The following is a 20,164-nucleotide window of genomic DNA, read 5'->3' on the forward strand; positions in this document are numbered from 1 at the left end:
GATGGAGCTCCTGTCCTGTCCGGTCTAAAGTGACGTCTGTGCAGCAGTTCCAATCCCCCCCCATTATTATACACTCCCCTTGACCCACACTGTCCAACTTGTTTTTTAATAATTTAAAAAGAGTAACCCGTTCAGGACCGTGGTTTGGTGCATACACGTTGATTAGATTAAAAATAATACTGTGTATTTCCACTCTTATACTCAGAGCCCTGCCTGCCACGATCTCTGTGCTGGATAGAAAAGTCATATTTAATGAGGGAGAAAATAAAACAGCGACTCCAGCGCTCAGGTTAGAACCATGGCTGAGTACGTGCTGCCCCCCCCACCATACTCCCCAGTCTGTCAGTGAATCACTGTGAGTCTCCTGTAAAAAGAGGACATCCAGCTTTTTTACTTAAAAAAGTTCTGACACTAAAAACCTTTTATTAGCACTTCTCCCCCCGTTCATGTTTAATGAGGCTACCTTTAATGCCATGAGAGGATAAAAAATAGAGCGTAAAAGGACAAACAGGTAAACACAGCAGAATGAAAACACCCAGTGATGAATGGTCATGGTCAATTTTATTTACAATTTTTCCTTCTCTTGGACCGTATCTTACATGGAAGACCTTTTCGTGCTGCAGTCACATGCTTCCTGAGCCTATATCTGCGTTTCTCATCCAGGACATCCGTCCCTACCTCTTTCTGGAGGGTACTGACTGTCTGGATGAACTTCTTAATGTCTGGGAAATACTCTGCCACCTCCACTGCTTTGCCAAATGATTCATCTAAAAACTCATTGACCTCCTTTAATGAATATAAATCTGTGCTTTGTGAGACGCTGTCAGCTAGAGACACATTGTCCGATTCATAGTCATCCTCCACGTCCATCTCACTAACCTGACTGCTGTCTAATTCAGCCTGTATCTGTTCAGTCTGCTGAGCAGGACCACACTGCATCTCCTGCTGTACGCTGGCAACAGACACCTTTCCTATTACGACCTGCTTCACCGTCACCTCGGACTCAGTAACATGCACCACGTCACTTTCTTGTGTCCCACTTCTCCACACTGAAAACACTTCATGCTTCCCGAGCTCGCGTACACCATGTAGAACTGTTCCTCATATCGAACCCGGAAAGACACGTCTAGTGTGTGGGTCTCATTTTCCAGAAACATGAAGGCTTGTCTCCTCAGAGACTGGACGTGCTTCAGCTTCAGGTCTTTGCAGCCCAGACCCACCGCGCGGAACCCACTCGCGAACTTCCCGAAGCGCCGCAGCTCTCTCTCCAGAGCTTCATTGGGGATGAACGGAGGGACCCCGGACACGGTGATCAGGGTGGAAGCTACCGCTAACGGGGACACCTGAATGAACTCCTCCTCTACTGTAACCCCGCTTTCAATGAGCTTAGTGACCGAGTCTGGATCCTTAAAGAAGATCACCAGCGCCTTGTTCATCCTGGAAGCGTAGGTGATGTTCCCGTGCCCCACCTGCTCCCACACGGCCAGCAGCACCTGCTCCACTGTGGAGCTGAGCTGAGGCACCAGCCTGACTGCATGTCTCAGGGACATCGGCGGCGTCCCTACGGACGCCATCCCCACCACGAGACACGCACAACACACAGAAAACTACACTACACGTACACAACACTGCAAAACAATGATCATACAATAAACATACAGAAACCTGAAAAAGTTTGCACGCGCTTTCCTTCACCTCCTCTCTTCACAACTACACCTCCACCAACGAAGAAGAAGAAGAAGAAGAAGAAGGTGGTTGACGTCCTCCTGCAGGATCTTTGAGTTTGTGATGAGTCACAGCTCGTTGCTGCTGGAGAGGATTTGTGGTTCTAGTTCTAGAGAGAGGTTTTTATTCGCTTCATGAGAATGTACGTGAGTGTGTTTATCTCTAAAAGATACGCTGCTCTATAGATCTGTTAGCCTGGATGCCAGACGAACTTAGCCCCGCCCACAACAGTTTTGGTCGCGCAGTTCGGTCTGGAGTCGCTCCATTGGGAAAAAATTATGGGGCGTGTTTCAACTGACCAGGAAGTAAAATTCCTCTTCGCTCAATTGGATAGACCTACAACCAATCAGAGCAACGTAGTGTGTGACGTATGCTAAGCAACGCATTGTGAGTTATTTACTAACCCGGGTTCACACCGGACGCTTCAGCGCAGCGCCAAGCCTTAAATAACAGCTGCTCCCATCCACTCCCATGTTAAAACTTTGTGCCGGTCACACCGGAGGCTGAAGCACCGCGAGGCAGCCTTGGCGCAGCGCGGTGCTTCAGCCTCCGGTGTGACCGGCACAAAGCCGTGCAGCGATCTACTGGATCAACGGGTGATATTATTAGCGCTGCCCGGCGGTTCAGCGTCTCTTCAGTGTCCGGTGTGAACAGCCAAGCGCCGGGGCGATAGGGATTAGCGCGGTGCTCTGGCGTCGCCTCCACGTTCTGTGTTCCTCTTTCAAAATGAATGCGCTGTCGATGTCTTCTAAAACAGACTCAATGGCAGCATCTACACATCTCAGCTCGCCAGCGGCAGCCATGTTTGTTGAAAACGAATTCAACCCGAGGGCACTTTGATGACGTGGTTGATTACGTTACCGTTGATCATCTGTCAATCATCGTATAAAGCCCGCCCTGACAATCTGATTGGCCCGGTCGGGCCATAATTTTTTCCCAATGGAGCGACCCCAGACCGAACTGCCCGACCAAATCTGTTGTGGGCGGGGCTAAGTTCGTCTGGCATCCAGGCTACAGATCTGTGGTTTACACTCAGATGCACATCATCTCTCATCCAGATGAATGAAACCTGTAGTTATTTAATGTTTTTGCTTCATGTTCATAGACTTTCATTCAAAACTTAGCAAGAAGAAAACAAACCTCTCTGGTGAAGAAGAGCCGACACAGACGAAGATGTGAAGAGAGTTCGTGGTGATCAGAGCTGATGACGTGTCAGGTGATGTGATCATGATCACATGACCTCTGCAGCAGAGGTAACCCGTCACTTCCTGTCTCTGTCGGCTGCTCCACCTCTCACCTGAACCATGAGGAGGATCTGATGCTGTGTTGTTCAGCTGTGAAACACAAACTCTGAAACTGAAGCTGGATGCAAACAGCCACAGGACTGTTCAGTTCTGTATCAAACAGAAAGTGAATTAAAGTAAAGGAAAGTTTTCACAGTTCATATCTTCACAAGTTGAATTGAAGTTAAGAAAGAGATGGAGGAGAGGAACGTCAGCTCATCGCTCTGAGGCCTCACAGCTCCGGTCACCAGTCGAGCTGGCAGCTGAAATAAAGGATAAATAAATGTGAAGTGAACCGAGCGGAGGGATAATAACCCGTTGAGTTATTTTAGCAATCTGTCTGCAGCAGTTTGGATTTTTTGAAGTCTCCTCCAGATCCTGAAAAGCTGATATATGAGATGTGTCAGAGTTCAGAGAAAAGCCCTCGAGCTGTGATGTAGAGGCTGGAGTCAGAAGAAGAGGAGGAGGCTCCGAGAGGTTTGGAGATAAATGAAAAGATCACGACTGAAAAGTTCAAACCAACAAGAGTCCAGAGTTCTCAGAAGCTCATGATGCAACGGAGCAGACAAACTGAAGATTCAACATAAACAATTACAACGATTACAACTGAGTGTGTGTGTGTAGTGTGTGTGTAGTGTGTGTGTGTGTGTGTGTGTGTAAAGTCATGCTGTCCGAGCTGGAGACAGTGGAAGGAGAAATGGAGGCAGACGCTGATATTTTAAGAGAAGTCATCTTTCTCTGTCCGTCACTTTAATCCCTCTCCTCATCCATCTCTCTCTCTCTCTCTCTCTCTCTCTCTCTCTCTCTCTCTCTCTCTCTCTCTCTCTCTCTCTCTCTCTCCCTGGCCCTTCCAGCTGCCAACCACTGGATCCGTTATGAAAGACAAACACCATCACCAGCCTCCAGACCAGGAAGTGTTTAGCCTGAGGCTGAAACTGGAGCCGAACAGCAAAGTGAACCATCGCCTGAATCAGTCAAACTTTATTTACAACATGAGAACGTGTGGACTGTGTGAGCAGCAGCTGCAGTTTCACACTGAAAAAACAAACTAATAACTTATTCACTTACTATTTGTTTAAAGATTTCAACACTGAATTACATATGAAGACATAGATCAGGTAGAAACTCTTTATGTTCACAACAGTCTCCTGTCAGATTCTCTATAACATTTGTATAAAACCTCTAATATAATACTGTGGCTCTATTGGAAAAGAGTAAAACAGTAAAACTCCTCTTTGATCACAGAGGCTGGTAAGTGTTGATGTGGACCTGCTTTTCTTTGGCCGGATGTGTCGCGGCAGCTCTGTCAAATAAAGTGAGAGAAGAAGAAGAGAAGACGGGAGACGCTGCTACCTGAAGTCACCAGAGCAACAAACAGAGGAGTCGAGTTTCAGAGCTCAGCAGGAAGTGTGTGTCGCTCTATAGGTCGCTGGTATCAACAGGGAAACAGCTCGGAGGTGACGGAGCACAGACTCCGTTCTGAACACGTGCCCTGGTCAACTCTCACTCTAGTACAGCCGAGGGACATTTAACAGAACATTATGCACAAAAATTAATCTTCTCTATAATATCAAAGGTTTTAAATAACCTGTAAAACATTCAAATACATAAATGATAACAAAGTATATCACAGACTAAAAATAAACCATTTATTAGGAAAGAGCAGTCATTATTAGTATGAGTACATTTGTAATTATTAGTTGAAAAGGAATTTACTTCTGATTGGTTGTTGCCATTCTGTAGGACAACAAGTAAGAAAACTTTATTTGAATGTTTTTTTAAAAGAGATGAGGAGAGAGATGGGACCAATCATATCTCTGCACTGGCGACACCCAGTGGCCAGATGCATGATGTGCTCGACTCGTCCGACTGTACGTCACCATGTGAACACGATACTACAAGAAAAGTAAATAGTTTAAATTTAGTAGAAGACTGATTAGATCCTGGTGTTTTGACCTCAAGGTCACTGCGACCCTCTGGCCGTGTCTTCTTAAGAACACCTTAGATTTAAATGATTAGAATCGGGGGGGTCGTAGGTCAAAGTTCAAGGTCCCAGTGGCCTCATTACACATGGTTTTTGGCCTCTTGAACATGATATAGGAAGTCTGTCCTTGACCAGCTGTCATTCAAAGAGGAACTGATTTCAGTGGTTGAAAGGTCAAAGGTCACGATGACCTCATATTACTGTGAGAGCATCATCAATACCTGGAGGGACTGAACCTGCTTGATGGAGGAAAACCATCACAGGGTCTTAACTGGAGTTTTGAGTCAGCAGAAATTCAGACAAACCTGAAACTGTGAGAAGAGGAGAGGACCGGACCAGAACCTCACAGAGAACCAACAGTTTGAGGAGTTTCCTCTGTAATGAAAACGACCTTGGTTGAATGACCTTGACCGTTGGTTTCCTCTTTGTCTGAGAGGACGAGCACAGAAACCACTTCTCTTCTCTGAAGGAGCTTTCTGCTCCATGAGAGGCAGCCGACCCAAACAGAGAAACGTTATATTCAACCTGTGATATGTGGGATTCCTCCTGAGGCTGGATAATGTGAGACGATAGCTTTTAGTGTCAACTTGCACGTGTGTGAGCCAGATACATAGAAACATATTAGAATCTTTCATATCCACTGGGAGTTATGTGCAACCTTCTTCCCCGTGCGAGCTCACCACCTCCCGACATGTTTGGTTTCTATCACTTGAGTCCAACTCATGAGCTGTCAGATGCTATTTGAACCTAAATGTGATAAATGGTGAATATGGTCCTAATAGCACAAATCTAATGTTGGCCCCTTTTGGTCCCTTTGGTTGACATGTGTTGTTTGCTGTGGTTTACTTGTGATAAGAGGAGTGGACCAGTAACCGAGACTGGGGACGGGGAGACTGGGAGAATAACTGTTTTCTACACTGGCTAAAAAAGAGACAAAAGTCTAGTTGACAAAACCCCTCAGGGATAGTTGAAGTCCTAATGTCCCACTATAGTTATGATTCAGTGCAATATATATCTATATAAATCTATCGTATATATTGAAATATGAGCTGTGCTGTCATCAACTGACAAATCAAAGAAAGTTTAATGTAATTATCTTTTAATAAAATGTTTTCAAATTGAAGTGGAGCAACCCAGTCTCATCAGATGAAGAAGTACTGTAATAACAAATAACTAAATAAAAAGTGTAAATTAAATTTCCTCTTTTCACATTAACATCCTCATCAAACTTTCTAACTGTTTCAACTCATCACGACAACTAAACAACTTCAACAGCTGCTCCTTTCTCTCCCTCCAAAAATCAGAACATGTGAGTTTGAGTTCCTCCTGTGAAAACACACACACACACACACACACACACACACACACACACACACACACACACACACACACACACACACACACACACACACACACACACACACACACACACAAACTCATTCAAACGCATGCAAAACATTCTAATGAAGCAAATCCAGGTTTAATCACCTCCCTGATTGCAGAAGATCAGAGTTAATCACGGGGAACAATCGAACACAAACACACACACACACACGCACACACACACTAGCACACACACCACTCATACGTGTGCTGTACAGGTGTTGGGCAGTTACCCAGAGTTCTCTCACTGCCGTCACTTGGCCTGAAATCTTTAACAAATGTCTGCAATTATCCCAATTATGATTCTCTCTCTCTCTCTCTTTCTCTCTCTCTCTCTCTCTCTCTCTTCAAACAAGAGAAATAAGAAACAAATGAAAAGACAATAAAGAAGGGAACAAAGACACAACATTTAAAAAAAAAAGACATTACGTTGACTAACATTGATTTCCTAGAGACTCACACTAACCTTAACCTTAGTCACGACACACCTAACCCCCTTAACTTAACCCTAGCCAACCCTTACTTCAACTTTAACCTTAAAACATGTCTCTAGCTGGGACTATGTAAACAGCTTTAGGTCCCCACAACATGGGTAATTCCTGGCCCACACACACACACTCACACCTGAATCAAGACGTGTCGAGGTCACGACCTCCTTCTATTGACCAATCAGCACTAATCCCTATCACGACTGACCAATCAGAGGCAATCACCATCAGCTTTGCCCTTGATTGACAGGAAAAGACCAATTTAACCATCAAACAGATGAAACTCGGACTGAGCCGGAGCGTGGAGGAGTCTCATCCTCAGATCTGCACTCAGGCTGTAATGGAGTCTGTCTCTATCTCTGACTGGTCACTCCCCACAGCCCCAGGGCTTCTACACTTAGTAATGTATTTCCAGGAGGAACATTCTTGTGGAAACTGTGGGAGGCGGTTCAAGTTATCAGGAGAACTTATAGAAAACTCCAGGGCCACTGTGAGATATCTCCTGCTTTCATCAGCTGCTCCGTTTCCCGGCGCTGCCTCTTGTGATTGATGGGATGTAAAGGAGTCGCTGAGGCAGAGCCAAGAGCAGCAGGTGATCAAATCAAACGCTCCTCGCTTTTATAGTCTCCAGCTCTCCGACGCTCAGACCCTCCAGACACCTCCGAGCTGAACGTCTAACACAATGCATCCTGGGATTTCAGAGATTTTAACTTTTTCTAAATAGAAAATATTATTTTTTATATTTCAACACTTAGGTTGAGAAGCTGCATTACAGCCACCAGTATCCCATGATCCTTTGAGTCAGGCAGATGTTTAATGTGCTGCAGCAAACGTGTGATCTCAGCTGATGTAATTTATCAAATCATAAAAGATTGTGTGTGTGTGTGTATGTGTGTGTGTGTGTGATTGATTGTTCCCCGTGTAAATCATAGACATAGATTTCAGACTAAAACACTTTAACTGAAGACGTCTCATCTGTTTTTAGGTCAGTGTAACTTTCAATGACTGTGAGTTTCCCTTTTAGAAGAATCACTTTCATTCATCACGTCATTGGTTATTTTTCTAGCGTGTGAGTGTGTGAAACTATTTAAGGTCTCAAGTGTGATTAGTGAATTTCAGTTGTGTGGTCGCGTCTCTCCTGGTGCTCACGGCTGCCTCGTCCTCGGCCAGGGGGCGGTAACTGATTTCCTTTTAAACGGTGGAGACGTGCAGTAAACGTGGCGTGATGCGTTCAAAGACACTTCGTGTGGTCCCTTCATCCACCAGGCCTCGGCCACAGGGTGAGGTGCGTGTGCTCCACTCAGCAGCTCGTCAGGTGATTATTCGCAGCTCAGGAGCTGATTTACAGGGAAGTTTTCAAACTGAGTCTCTGGTTTGATTTACAGCAGCTGCTCCGAGATTCAACAGAAGGGAAATTAAATCCTGTAGATGAATCACAGGTGTAGAAGTTATTATGGAAACTAATAGAAATGGTGAAGCCCGGATGTTTCAGCTCAATAAACCTCCCACAGAGCAAATTCATCAAATTGGACCAAACTACCACTGCAATAAAAAAATTATAATAACAATAATTCTACTAATAATAATAATAATAAATCATAACTGTTACTGCAACTGAGAATTATTAGACTCATTAAATTGATGACCATTGTTAAGTGTAATATATTAAATTAAAACAGATTTTATCTACGTATAAGACAACGAATCTGGTTTTAATCTTTTGTTTTACTTTGTTTAACTCAAGAAATTGGAGCAAAATAAAGGTGTGTGTGTGTGTGTGAGTTAAAAAATTTGAAAACAGCAAAATACACTGTAAACATGTACCTTATTACAAGTCCAAACTTTGCAGTTATTGAAGCATGAAGTTCAAATGAAGCCCCCCCCCCGTCTGTTTCTTCTCCTCTGTCAGAGTTGAGGAACAGCTCGGGCGTCTTCTGGACAGGTGGAGTCAGCGGCGGCTACGAGTCGATGCTGCTGGACGAGGATCACGGTTGGCTGCTGGTCGGAGGCAAAGACCACATCTACCTGCTGAGGCCCGACCGCCTGGACCTGCCCTCACGTTCGGTGAGATGTTGAAACACGTTCACAAACTTCTCGGCATCGAAGGAACCGAGTCGGTGTTTGAAATCGAGTCTTGTAGCTGAAGTGTCGTGTTCCCTCAGGTTTACTGGCCGGCTGCCACAGAACATGTGGAGCACTGCAGGCTGGCAGGAAAGAGTCTGGAGGTAAGAAGTGTGGATGGATTATTTATTTATATTTATGTATTTCTGTCTCATATGGTGACTGAGCTCAGCATTAAAAGCCTTGACCACAGCCTCAGGGGATGTTTTCTGTTTTTCTTTCAGACGGACTGTGCCAACTTTGTCCGGCTGCTGCAGCCGTTCAACAAGACTCATGTGTACGCCTGTGGCACCGGAGCCTTCCAGCCACAGTGCACCTACCTGCACCTGGGACCCAGCACAGAGGTGAACATCCCATAATGAGTCAGACACAGAGCAGCAGGGTCATTGAGTCGTGATTGGATCAGAGCCGTCACATGTCTGCGTTAGAGCGTCATCAGAAAACTGCTCGTTAACTTTGAAGGATCAGAAAACGAGGGATGACACATCTCCTCTTCCTCCTGTCGGCCGGAGGTGGAGTCAATACATTTCAGATACAGGGGCAGCCATCTTGTACTGGTGACATCATTCACTGTCAGAGTCTGTGCAGCTGTGGTGGTGGAGAGGAGGCGTGGCATCGAGGTCCCTCTGATACACAGGCTCGACCAATCAGGAGTCAGTGTCAGCTGTCAATCATCACGTCTCAGCCGGTTTTCATGTTGAACTTGAATAAACATCAGAGAGAAGGTTCATGACCTTTACTGCAGACAGCCGTCATGTCCTCCATCTTTATTTACAGTCTGTGTTTTATCTGGTTTTTAACTTCTCTCTCTCCCCCCCCCCCCCCCCCCCCTCTCTCTCCCTCAGGAGCCGTTGTTCATGTTGTCTCACGCGGTCGAGTCAGGACGAGGAAAATGTCCCTTCAGTCCCAGAGAGCCGTTCACAGCCAGACTGACTGGTAGGTCTGACCAGCAGCACACAAACAACACATTGTCCTCGTGCTCAGATTTTTATTTGAATGGCTGCAGGGGCTGCACTTCAGGTGGCGCTATTGAGTCAGTTGGCCATGCACAAAAACAAATGTAACGAGGGAGATGTTTGATGTAAACTTGCTCTTTCCACTCTGTGGTTTGTCGTTGTTCGTCCTGAAGATGGTGAACTGTACGCTGGGACCTCGGTGGACTTCATGGGAGCAAATGCTGCGATCTTCCGCACGACGATCCAGGGCAGCAGTCAACACTACATCCGCACCGAAGCCTACGACCACAACTGGCTGAACGGTGAGACGCACCAGTCTGAGCCTTGGTTCAGCATTCCAGCAGCTTCCTGAGTCAATCTGCTTCTTCCCTCCATCTGAAATCCAGATATGATCTGTTTCCCTCGACCCTAACGCTCCTCCTCTTCCTCACCCTCCCTCCTCCTCCTCTCTCCCTCAGAGCCAGAGTTCATCGCCTCCTTCTCCATCCCAGACACTCACAGTCCCGACGACGACAAGGTTTACTTCTTCTTCAAGGAGAAGGCGGTGGAGGCGGGCCAGTGGGACAAGAGGGTTTATAGTCGTGTGGCTCGAGTCTGCAAGGTAGAAAGAGGCAGAGAGAAAATGTACAACACAACAATCTGTTCTGCTCTCACATCCCACAGGCTCACAGAAGAACTGTCCAGGGACACGGGAGGTTTCTCTACTTTGTTATTAAGGTTTTTTGTGAACATAAAAGTTCTGCAAAGTTACAAAGCCCAAAGTTTGTGGTAAAGGGAGAAAACACTGAAGCTCCTGAAGCAGCTCGTCTGACTCACCTCTACTGAAGCCAGGGCGCTAACAGCTCCGACTCAACGGAGTGAAAACTTTATTTAAACATAAACGTTGATCCGTTGAATTGTTGTCCTTCTTGTTGAGGAAAATCTCGGAGGTGGACGACATGAGTTTAAATACGTGCTTAATAACAGACACTTGATGTTCCAGCTTCTAATATTTGATGTGAAACAGCAGCTGCTGAACTTAACAAGAGTCACTGTCTCTTTAATAAGGCGGAGTTTATATATACGTCAATGCTGATTGGACGATATATCTGACACACCCACCAAACAGGAAGAAACAAACCTCAAAGCCTGTTTACGCAGTTTTAATCTTTATCAGGAGGAGGGGGGGGTTTTGAAGAGACAGGAGCTAGACGTGTTTGAGTCAGAGGCTGAAAAGAGGAGCTGCAGCAATGGACAGTCTGAGGAAAGTGTCTTCTGAACCTCAGAGCATGAAAACATTTGATCAACCTGAAGATGAGCAGAATGTTTTCCTCTTCATCTGGATCCAGAACGACGTCGGAGGGAGGAGGAGTCTGATCAACCGCTGGACGACCTTCCTCAAAGCCCGACTCGTCTGTTCTGTCCCCGGACCGTCCGGGGTGGACACGCACTTCGATGAGCTGGGTAACGTCCGTCCCTCCTTTTCCTTCCTTCTCTGCCCTCCACCTCTTCTTTGACCTCTGGAACAAACCAGCGTCTCCTCCTTTATCTTCTTGTCTCTGAACTAAAGAGGACACGGTGTGAATCTGTCCCCTCCTTTCCTTCCCTGTCCTCCCATGTATTTTATCACCTCAGCTTTTTGAAAGAGGCTGTGAACTCTCTCTGAATCTATCGGTTTATCTTTGTTGCCTTTTTATATTTATTGAAATTTAAATGAACTGAATTTATTGATCTTTTCCCGTCTTTTCAAACCAGCAGCTTACAATGACCCTGACCTCTTGACCTCCTCAGTGAACAGTGTCTCATTCATGATGTTGAAGTTCAATGCTGTGACTGTGTGTTGTGTGTTTTTTTCCAGAGGACATTTTTGTTCTGGAAACCAAAGACCCTCAAAATCCCACCATCTACGGCGTCTTCAGCACGTCCAGGTGAGAACACGCCCGTCACTCAGCAGCTCCAGGAAACTTAGATATAGATGTTTAGCTGTGATGCACGTGTCATGATGACTTGACTCAAAGTTCCAGAAGTGTCTTTGGAGACTTGACGTCCTTGTTGGAGGCTACAACCTCGAGAAACATACAAACGTTCATGACAAATCCTTTCTATTGGGTTTTTTGTGTCACTAAATTACTACTCACTATAAAGTGACATTTTATTGAGCTGTGTGATTATGTAGAGATCATTTTTATACCCTACATAGTGCACTCATTGTGTAAAGTAACACAACCGATGGTCAACAACCCAAGAGATACACATGTTGACCATCATGCCTTGTGTTCAGCTGATTGAAAGACAAATGGCCGACAGACGAGAGGAGAGAGAGAGAATCGTGTGAATAACTGGGACTGGATGGAAGCAGCAAAGGACATTAAACATATTTCTATTTATAGATACAAAAATATATATATATTATATATTTACTCAGTTAATTATAAACAGCCTCGTGCACGCCCAGCGGTGAGGCAGATCTGAGCTGTGGGTGTGTGTCGGGGTCAAAGGTGAAGATGCCCGGCTGGTTGTGTTATTTTAACCCTGACGTATAAAAGCTCTCCCACTTCTTATTTCCTCTTCCTGTCCTGTTCTCTCTGTTCCTTCTCTCTCTTCACTCTCTCATCCCTTTCTTTCTTTACTGTAGCGTCCCTGTTCAATACAAAACATTCCCTGACTGTCTCCTCCTCCTCCTCTCTCTTCACACTCTGTCGTTCACCACCTCCACCAACACCTCTTCTTTGTCGTCCACAGTTCTGTATTTCGTGGTTCGGCCGTGTGTGTCTACTCCATGGCGTCGATCCGTGCAGCTTTCAACGGACCGTTTGCCCATAAAGAAGGTCCCGACTATCGCTGGGTGGAGTTCAAAGGTCACATCCCATATCCCAGACCTGGAGCTGTGAGTACACAGACATCACAAGAATGAACAAGTCTTTGAAATCATAAACTCTTAAATATCAGACTCCTAAATGAGCCGCTTCTTTTTTTTTCATTTTCACACACACACACACACACACACACACACACACAGCCTCTCCCCTCTCACCATGTCTCTCGTCCTCCAGTGTCCCAGTGAGACCTACGACGCTCTCCACAAATCCACCAAGGACTTCCCAGACGAGGTGGTGAGCTTCATGCGGCAGCATCAGCTGATGTGGGAGCCGGTCCCGCCCCTCGGAGGCCGACCAATCATAACCCGGGTCAACGCGCCCTGCATGTTCAAGAGAGTGGTGGTGGACAGGGTGGAGGCCGAGGACGGACCTTACGACGTCTTACACCTGGGAACAGGTGAGGAGCAGAGAGACAGTTTGGGAAAGAGGCCGGACGGACATGTTCTTTTTGTGTACTATGTGTACTGTGTATACTATGTGTACTATGTGTACTGTGTGTAATATGTGTACTATGTGTACTATGTGTACTACAGAGCTCAGACCGTATAGAACTTCAGAATTTCTGTCAATAGAAAACAAAAGTCCTGGTGACTGGAGGAGTTTGCTTGTGACATCACACGGCCTCTACTGCTCAAGGGCTTCTTGCATCTTGCAGATATGTGGCGTTCATTTCTGAGGACGTGCACGAGCGACTCATCACCATCTCAGGATAGATGAGGAAGCCATGATGTGCACGTGTCTCCGGCCTTGAATGGAAGAGTTGAAGGAGAAGAGAATTTACTTTGAGGCCTGAAGCAGCTGAAGTGATACAAACTGAGAGAGGAGAGAGGAGATGTCTCTTAGGACCAGATCCATGTTTCCTCGTGAAGTTCTCAGCCTGATGAACCTTGACCTCCACTCACTGCAGGTCCTAACTGTCATAACTGTCCTTTGATTGAACGTAAACACTTTAATGGACGTCAGGCGTGCTGCTGCAGCCTGGAGCTTCACAAACTCAGGTGTTCTAACTAAAGAATGAATAATTGAACCCATGTGATGTCAGAGGTCATCAGTGGAGACCTGGTTGGACTGAGGAGCTGCAGGTTGTGCACAGAGAACCAGTGTGAACCAGCAGGGGGGGCTAGAGGGAGGCTGGGTCTCATCTACTCAAGCCTATCAGTGTTTATGTTTACTTATAATGTTCAGTTTGTGTTGCAGGTTATTACTTTATTTAATTTTATTCTCTTAGGCCGAGCTGTGATCACTGTTACAGACTTGACAAAGCTCCTCCAGACCTGCAGAGGGCGCTACACAGCTGACGCAGACTCTGAGTTCAGAAAGTGAAGCCGATGCTGAAGCACCTGAAACCTGTCTTCTGTGTAGTGACCAGCAGGGGGAGACTCCTCTGGTGGTTTCTATAGAAAGTGACTCTACTTCTCACTTTATGACGTCAGTAAACATTCAGGAGTTTATGTCTCAGTCTCTAGGGGGGTACACCACAGTGTGACTGACAGCTGCTAGTGTCCAATGGGTACAAGTGGGCGTGACCTCGAGCTCTCAGTCAGGCTCCACCCCCCGTGTCACACAGGGATGTGTCCTGTGTTACCGTTGCGACAGTTGAAGAATGTTCCATGACCTTTCTCTCACTTCTCGTTTGTGAGAATTGAAGTTTATCTGATGTTTTATCGATGAGTTGTTTTTGTGTTGTTATTCTGATCATCGTGAATATGAAATGTGCGTTGACCTGAACTCTCTCCTGTCGTGGTGCAGATGATGGGAAGGTGGTGAAGGTGGTGTCGGTCACCACAGACTCCTGGGACCCAGAGGAGATCATTCTGGAGGAGCTGAGCGTCTTCAAGGTGAAACTCATCTGTGAATGAAGTTTTAATGCTGCTTCTGATCCAGGGACAGAAACACCTCTCACAGGAAGTACAGTGATTTGAGCTGGTTCCATTATATGTGCACACGTGGCCCTGTGTCCTGAGGGGCTTCACTGCAGATTGACCTGATGCCAACTACACCGTCTCTAAAAGAGAAGAGCAGATATCAGGACGCACATTTCCCAAGATCCTCTCTGTTCACAAACACACCAGGAAGACGAGCAGAGACGTGACAGAAAATAGGAAAAGCATATTTTTGTATTTAAACAGATGAAGAAGATGAGGAGGAGGAAAAACAAGGAGAGGATGTAAGAGAAGGGAAAGAGAATAAAACCCTGCGCAGGTGAAGAGAAAAGAGAACGAGCTCAAACAAACAGGAAACCAGACGCTCATGGTTTCCTTCTAACTGAGACAGGAACTGAGTTCTTCTGCTCGTAAAGAGCTGGAAGTGACGGCTGCAGGAGGAACTGGTTGTTTGCTTCCTCACTGGGTTCCAGGTGGGAGGCTGTGGTTGGTGGGTTTGAGTTTCCTTCATCTGCCCCTCGGCTCCTTCACAGCGGTCGGGGGTCACTGACTCTCCTCTGTGAGACGGTGAAATGAGGCAGTGGTCCAGAAAAAGGGAGCTGGGGGGTAATTATCCCTCTGATGAAGAGAGAGACTCATTGGAGTTCTGACCTCAGAGCGAGGCCGCAGCCTTTAACGTTAACCTTAACAAAGACATTGACTTCAGGAGAAATGAACCAGATGTGAAAAGTTGTTTTGCTCTTCTCTGAATTTCTACAATGAAAATCAGATTCATAGAAATGTGATTGTTATCAAACTCCCATGTATTAGTCTGGCTCTTCATTAACAGTCCATTTTTCTTGTTATTCCTCAGAGTCCGACTCCCGTCCTGAGCATGGAGCTGTCCACCAAGAGGGTTCGTCCTCACTCTTTTATTCACATGCACAGAAAACATCTAATTAAACATGAACACATTAGAGCCTGAAGACAGTCCAGTTAACTCCCTCAATGAAATCAGTGTCTCTCTGTGTCGTCCGTCTCGACCACAGCAGCAGCTGTACGTGTCCAGCGAGCTCGGCGTGGCCCAGCTGGGGCTCCAGAGGTGCGAGCTGTACGGGACGGACTGTGCTGAGTGTTGTCTGGCCAGGGACCCCTACTGCTCCTGGGATGGACAGACCTGCTCCAGGTTCTTCCCCAGCAGCAAGAGGTAGAGAGGGACGGAGGGGTAATGAGGACACAACTCGTTCAGAACAGTTACTACATGGACGTCTAACTTTCCCTTGGTTTGGTGTTAGGAGGGCTCGGAGACAGGATGTGAAGTATGGAGACCCCTGGAGTCAGTGCCCAGTCACAGAGGACGGTGAGTTTCCTCCGTCTGATGTGAAGTCTCTTTATATCAGATGATCTCAGGAGGGTTCCCACATACACACTGTGGGTGATGGATCCTGGGTTTAGAAGTGCCACAGCGATGGGATGCAGAGCCTTGGTGGTTTCAGCTGTTTGGCCACTGGCTCCATCAGAAATCTGCATGAATCCACAACTGTGTTTGATTCTCCAGTCTGGATCCATCCAGAAGCTCCAGTTCATACTGGGTTCAGTCTGAGCAGCTTCTTCAGTGGGTTGTGTGTTTATTTCATTAGAATGTCCCTCAGTCGAGCTCACACCTTCACCAAGGCCCAACTGGATGGAATCAAACATATAATATAAAAATCAGTCTGGATTTATTTCATCAGGATCCAAACTGATCTCCCACAACCCGATGCCCAGAGGGAGAGAAGGACCTGCTGAAGAGTGACATGTTATAATCACAGCCTTGATGAGGCTTCTTCACGTCTGTTGTGGAACTTTAATGTTTTGCTCTAAAGTCACAGTTTGATTCACATAATTACTGAAATAAGAATTTAATGTTGGAATATTTTCCCTTATTTAACTTTCTTCAAAAGTTGCATCACTAATAGTAGATTCTATTTTCTGTTGAATTCAAGCGAGAAACTCAGAATATTTAAACAGTTTGAGGTTAATTTTGTACAATAATTAATTTTACAAGAACATTTTCCTACTGTTTATTCTTATCTCTACAAAACTAAAGTTTGAATTGTTGCACAACAGAATAAAACTAAAATACATTTACGGTTAAATTCCTTCTTGAATATTCTCTGCTGCAGGTAGAAACGAGGCGCCCTCTATGGGCTGTTCTGTGTAACTGCAGCTTCCTCTGCTTCAACACAGCGGCAGTAAAGATTATTGAAGTTAAAGAAATGATCAAGTTTTTCACATCTTTTATTTCTGATCTCAGAAATGTTCCCATGAGGTGTTGATGTGTCTTCTTCTCTTTACTCTCTCTTCCTGTTTAGAACGTGTTTCCAAGAAAAACTGATTCTTATAGTTTTTCAGATTCACATGAATCACATCCTGAGTATTTCCCATGATCTGCAGCAGAAACTCTCAATGCTCTAAATGTTTCTCCCCGTCAGACTCTGCCTCTGTGGAGGAGAAGTCTCTGTACGGCGTAGAAGGAAACTCCACCTTCCTGGAGTGCGTTCCTCGGTCGCCTCAGGCCGAGCTCCGGTGGACGAGCAGCTCGAAGACAACTGAGGACAGAGTGAGTCTGAACCAGGAAACCTTCTGTCCCCATGAAACCTGCTGCTGGTGTCTCTGGTTCAGGAAGAAGAACGTTCCAGCTTTAACCTGATGTTAAATCACTTCTCCTTGAAGCATAGAGACTTAAACACTATTAGACTGTGACCATCTTCTTTTCAAAGACAGGAAGATGCTTTCAGGAGGGATGTGGCTGTAAAAACACAAACATGATGCAACTCTGATCCTTTTCCAAATGATTCCACAGGTTTCTAGAACCCTGAACATTGTTCAAATGTATAATCTCTCAATTTCATGTGATATTTGCAACTTTTCCAAATCAAAATGTCCTCAAACAATTAGACAGGTGTTGTATAAGCTGATGACTTCTCACATGATATTTTCAAACCTCTAGTTTTAAGAGACTTAAAATAAACTTTATTAATATTGCACAGGCTACACAAAGTGCTTCCCAAACACAACAAGAGAAAACACACAGTGTAAATACAGATTTCAACACAGTGACGATGGATGAAATGAATCCACAAAACAAACGTCTAGTTAGAAACAATAGAAACAATAAAATCAACAGAATAAAAAGAATACAAATATTATTAAGATAAACAAATAATGATGAATAAAGAGCCGCAGTAATTTGGAAGGCTAAACAAACAGTGAGTTCAAGTTAAAGAGAATCTGAGCCTCTCTGAATGAAATGTGTGATCTGACCTGTGATACTTATATAATAATAATATCTATATAATAATATAAGACTGATTTGGAGATATTACTGAAAGAGTCTGTTGGTGACGTCATGTCCTCAAACAAACTGTCTGTTGGTGTTGTTCTGATTGAGACGCCCCTTAGTGGCAGCAAATGACAGATCATGTGTTTAAAACATGAAAAAGACTTAAACGTAAACCTGATCTTTATAGTTTAACACGATAAAATCAAATCTGAAGACTACTGCTGCATAATGGGAGGAAGAGAATCAGACTCTCAGTAAAGGGACTATTTCTTTGGTGGAAGTCTCCTTCTTGACACGTGACACCAACTGTCTCTCCATGAGCAGATCAGTGAAGAAGCTCCGTCCTCTGCTCTAAACATCCTCTCTCTCTCTGTCAGCGTCCTCTCAGCGATGACCACCGCTCTCTCCACATGAAGCGTGGGTTGCTGGTTCAACGCCTAGAGCTGGCTGACGCAGGCCTCTACACCTGCACCAGCCACGAGCACTCCTACAGCCAGGTCCTGGCCCGATACCGCCTTCACATCATCCCCAACCACAGCCTCCACCCGGCTGCCCCACACCAGCAGAGCCACGGCCCCAGCCACGGGAAGACTGGCCCGGCGGGGGGGGCTCTACCCGTGTTCCCGGGCCCTCGCCCCCCGGCGTCTCTGCCGGGACTCAGGAACTCGTGGCTGCCGCAGCACCGGAGCTACAAGGACCTGCACATGGTGGGGAGCAACAGTCTGAGCGTGGACGAGTACTGTGAGCAGCTGTGGTACCGAGAGAAGCGCCGGCAGCAGAAGCTCCGCACTCTGAAGCTGAAACAGGAGAGCAGGAAAGCTCGGGTGAGGAGGAACAACCCCCCCGAGCCTCCTCTCTAGTCGGCTGCAGGACAGAGACTCAGGACAACAGCTCCTGTGAACTCAGAGGACAACAACGCTTTGTTTTGGAGCAAAATGCATTAAAGACTGAGTGTAATATAAAAAAGAGAGTAGTATATACTTAACCTGAATATTAGACACCGTGGAAATAGCAGTGTAGGAAACGTGACTTGTCTCTGAACTGGTGTTACCAGCAGCGTTCACTGTGGTTTGGAACCAACAGCAGCTGGAACCTGTGGTTCTCTAAGTTCAGAGCAGCAGGACGTCCTCAGGCGTCTGAATCACAGACTGGAAATAAAGTTTTGCAAAGCGTCTCCACTTCTCCCTCGATCCAGAAATCAAGTCCAAACATCTCACGTACGAACACTTCCACCTCACGATGATGACCTCATTCAGAGTTCCAGTCTGATCGGGGGATGGAGCCGTGGTATCCGGGTCGAACCCGTACACAGGCTCGACCAATCAGGAGTCAGTGTCAGCTGTCAATCATCACGTCTCAGCCTGTTTTTATTTCATCAAATAACTGATTCAAACCAAACTGATCAGAAACACTTGAACAAACATCAGAGAGAGAAGAACGAGCTGAAATGACAGAAACAACTTTTATTTAACGTCTACTTTGATTGTTATTTTTTTTGCAGTTCAGCAGTTCAGCATCCAGCCACCAGGGGGCAGTTGAGACGCTTTGGCTTCACTTTTGGGAGCTGCCATGTCGTCCATCTTTATTTACAGTCTACGCTCTGAATTATAAACCAGCTCATCACAAAGGCTCCAAGATTCTTTGGTGTGTGACTTGTTTCATCACGGATCCTTGTTGTTGACACTTTAAAAGACAAACTCTGTGTCAGATATGATATTCATATTATATTAAAATCATCATGATCTACATGTATTTATGTATTGCTGATCTGCACTGATGAGATCTAGACCTCATACTTATTACAGTGGGTGGATTAAAGGCCTGAGTGGAGACGCACACATGAAATCGACCTTGCTTGAAAATACCTGGTATGTGCATCTTATCAGTTCTGCCATGTAACTAATAATTATTATTCATAACGATGTATATTAAAGAACTCTGTTTTGTATTGTTTTCTTCTTTCATGTGTTAGAGTTTAGTATTTTGTGTTTATACTTTAACAAACGTGTGTTTTTCTTTGAATCAAATAAAAACTGTTTTTTAACGTCACGATTCTCCAATAAGCTTTGAGATCAACTTGTTTTATACTGTATGTGAATAAAACACTAAATCACAACTTACATGTCAAATAAATCCAATGAAAAGATGATCAAGGCTTTGGTCAAGTTTTCTGTGAAAT

At 45.4% G+C, this 20,164-nt stretch overlaps 2 protein-coding genes across 2 annotated transcripts in view; both read left to right on the top strand.

The window, feature by feature from the left end:
• Window positions 1–20,164, top strand: part of LOC128436258 (protein NLRC5-like) — a 426,728-nt gene that overhangs the window by 25,842 nt on the left and 380,722 nt on the right.
• On the top strand, window positions 8,817–20,138 carry LOC128436277 (semaphorin-3D). Its single transcript, XM_053418043.1, has 16 exons — window positions 8,817–8,927; window positions 9,026–9,088; window positions 9,209–9,328; window positions 9,830–9,920; window positions 10,114–10,242; window positions 10,399–10,541; window positions 11,269–11,383; window positions 11,778–11,847; window positions 12,662–12,806; window positions 12,973–13,195; window positions 14,548–14,636; window positions 15,535–15,576; window positions 15,710–15,867; window positions 15,956–16,020; window positions 17,135–17,309; window positions 18,374–20,138. The coding sequence occupies exons 1-16, from the start codon at window positions 8,832–8,834 to the stop codon at window positions 18,843–18,845; spliced, it is 2,196 nt and encodes a 731-aa protein (XP_053274018.1). The 5' UTR covers window positions 8,817–8,831; the 3' UTR covers window positions 18,846–20,138.

Source organism: Pleuronectes platessa (assembly GCF_947347685.1).
Source record: "Pleuronectes platessa chromosome 2 unlocalized genomic scaffold, fPlePla1.1 SUPER_2_unloc_1, whole genome shotgun sequence".
NCBI lineage: Eukaryota > Metazoa > Chordata > Actinopteri > Pleuronectiformes > Pleuronectidae > Pleuronectes > Pleuronectes platessa.

Excerpts from the sequence above, each read along its gene's own strand:
- LOC128436277 (XM_053418043.1), top strand. The coding sequence starts at position 8,832 with ATGCTGCTGGACGAGGATCACGGTTGGCTGCTGGTCGGAGGCAAAGAC. Across the intron at positions 9,921-10,113 it reads GTTCACAGCCAGACTGACTG|ATGGTGAACTGTACGCTGGG; the intron begins GTAGGTCTGACC and ends TTCGTCCTGAAG. Across the intron at positions 13,196-14,547 it reads CGTCTTACACCTGGGAACAG|ATGATGGGAAGGTGGTGAAG; the intron begins GTGAGGAGCAGA and ends GTCGTGGTGCAG.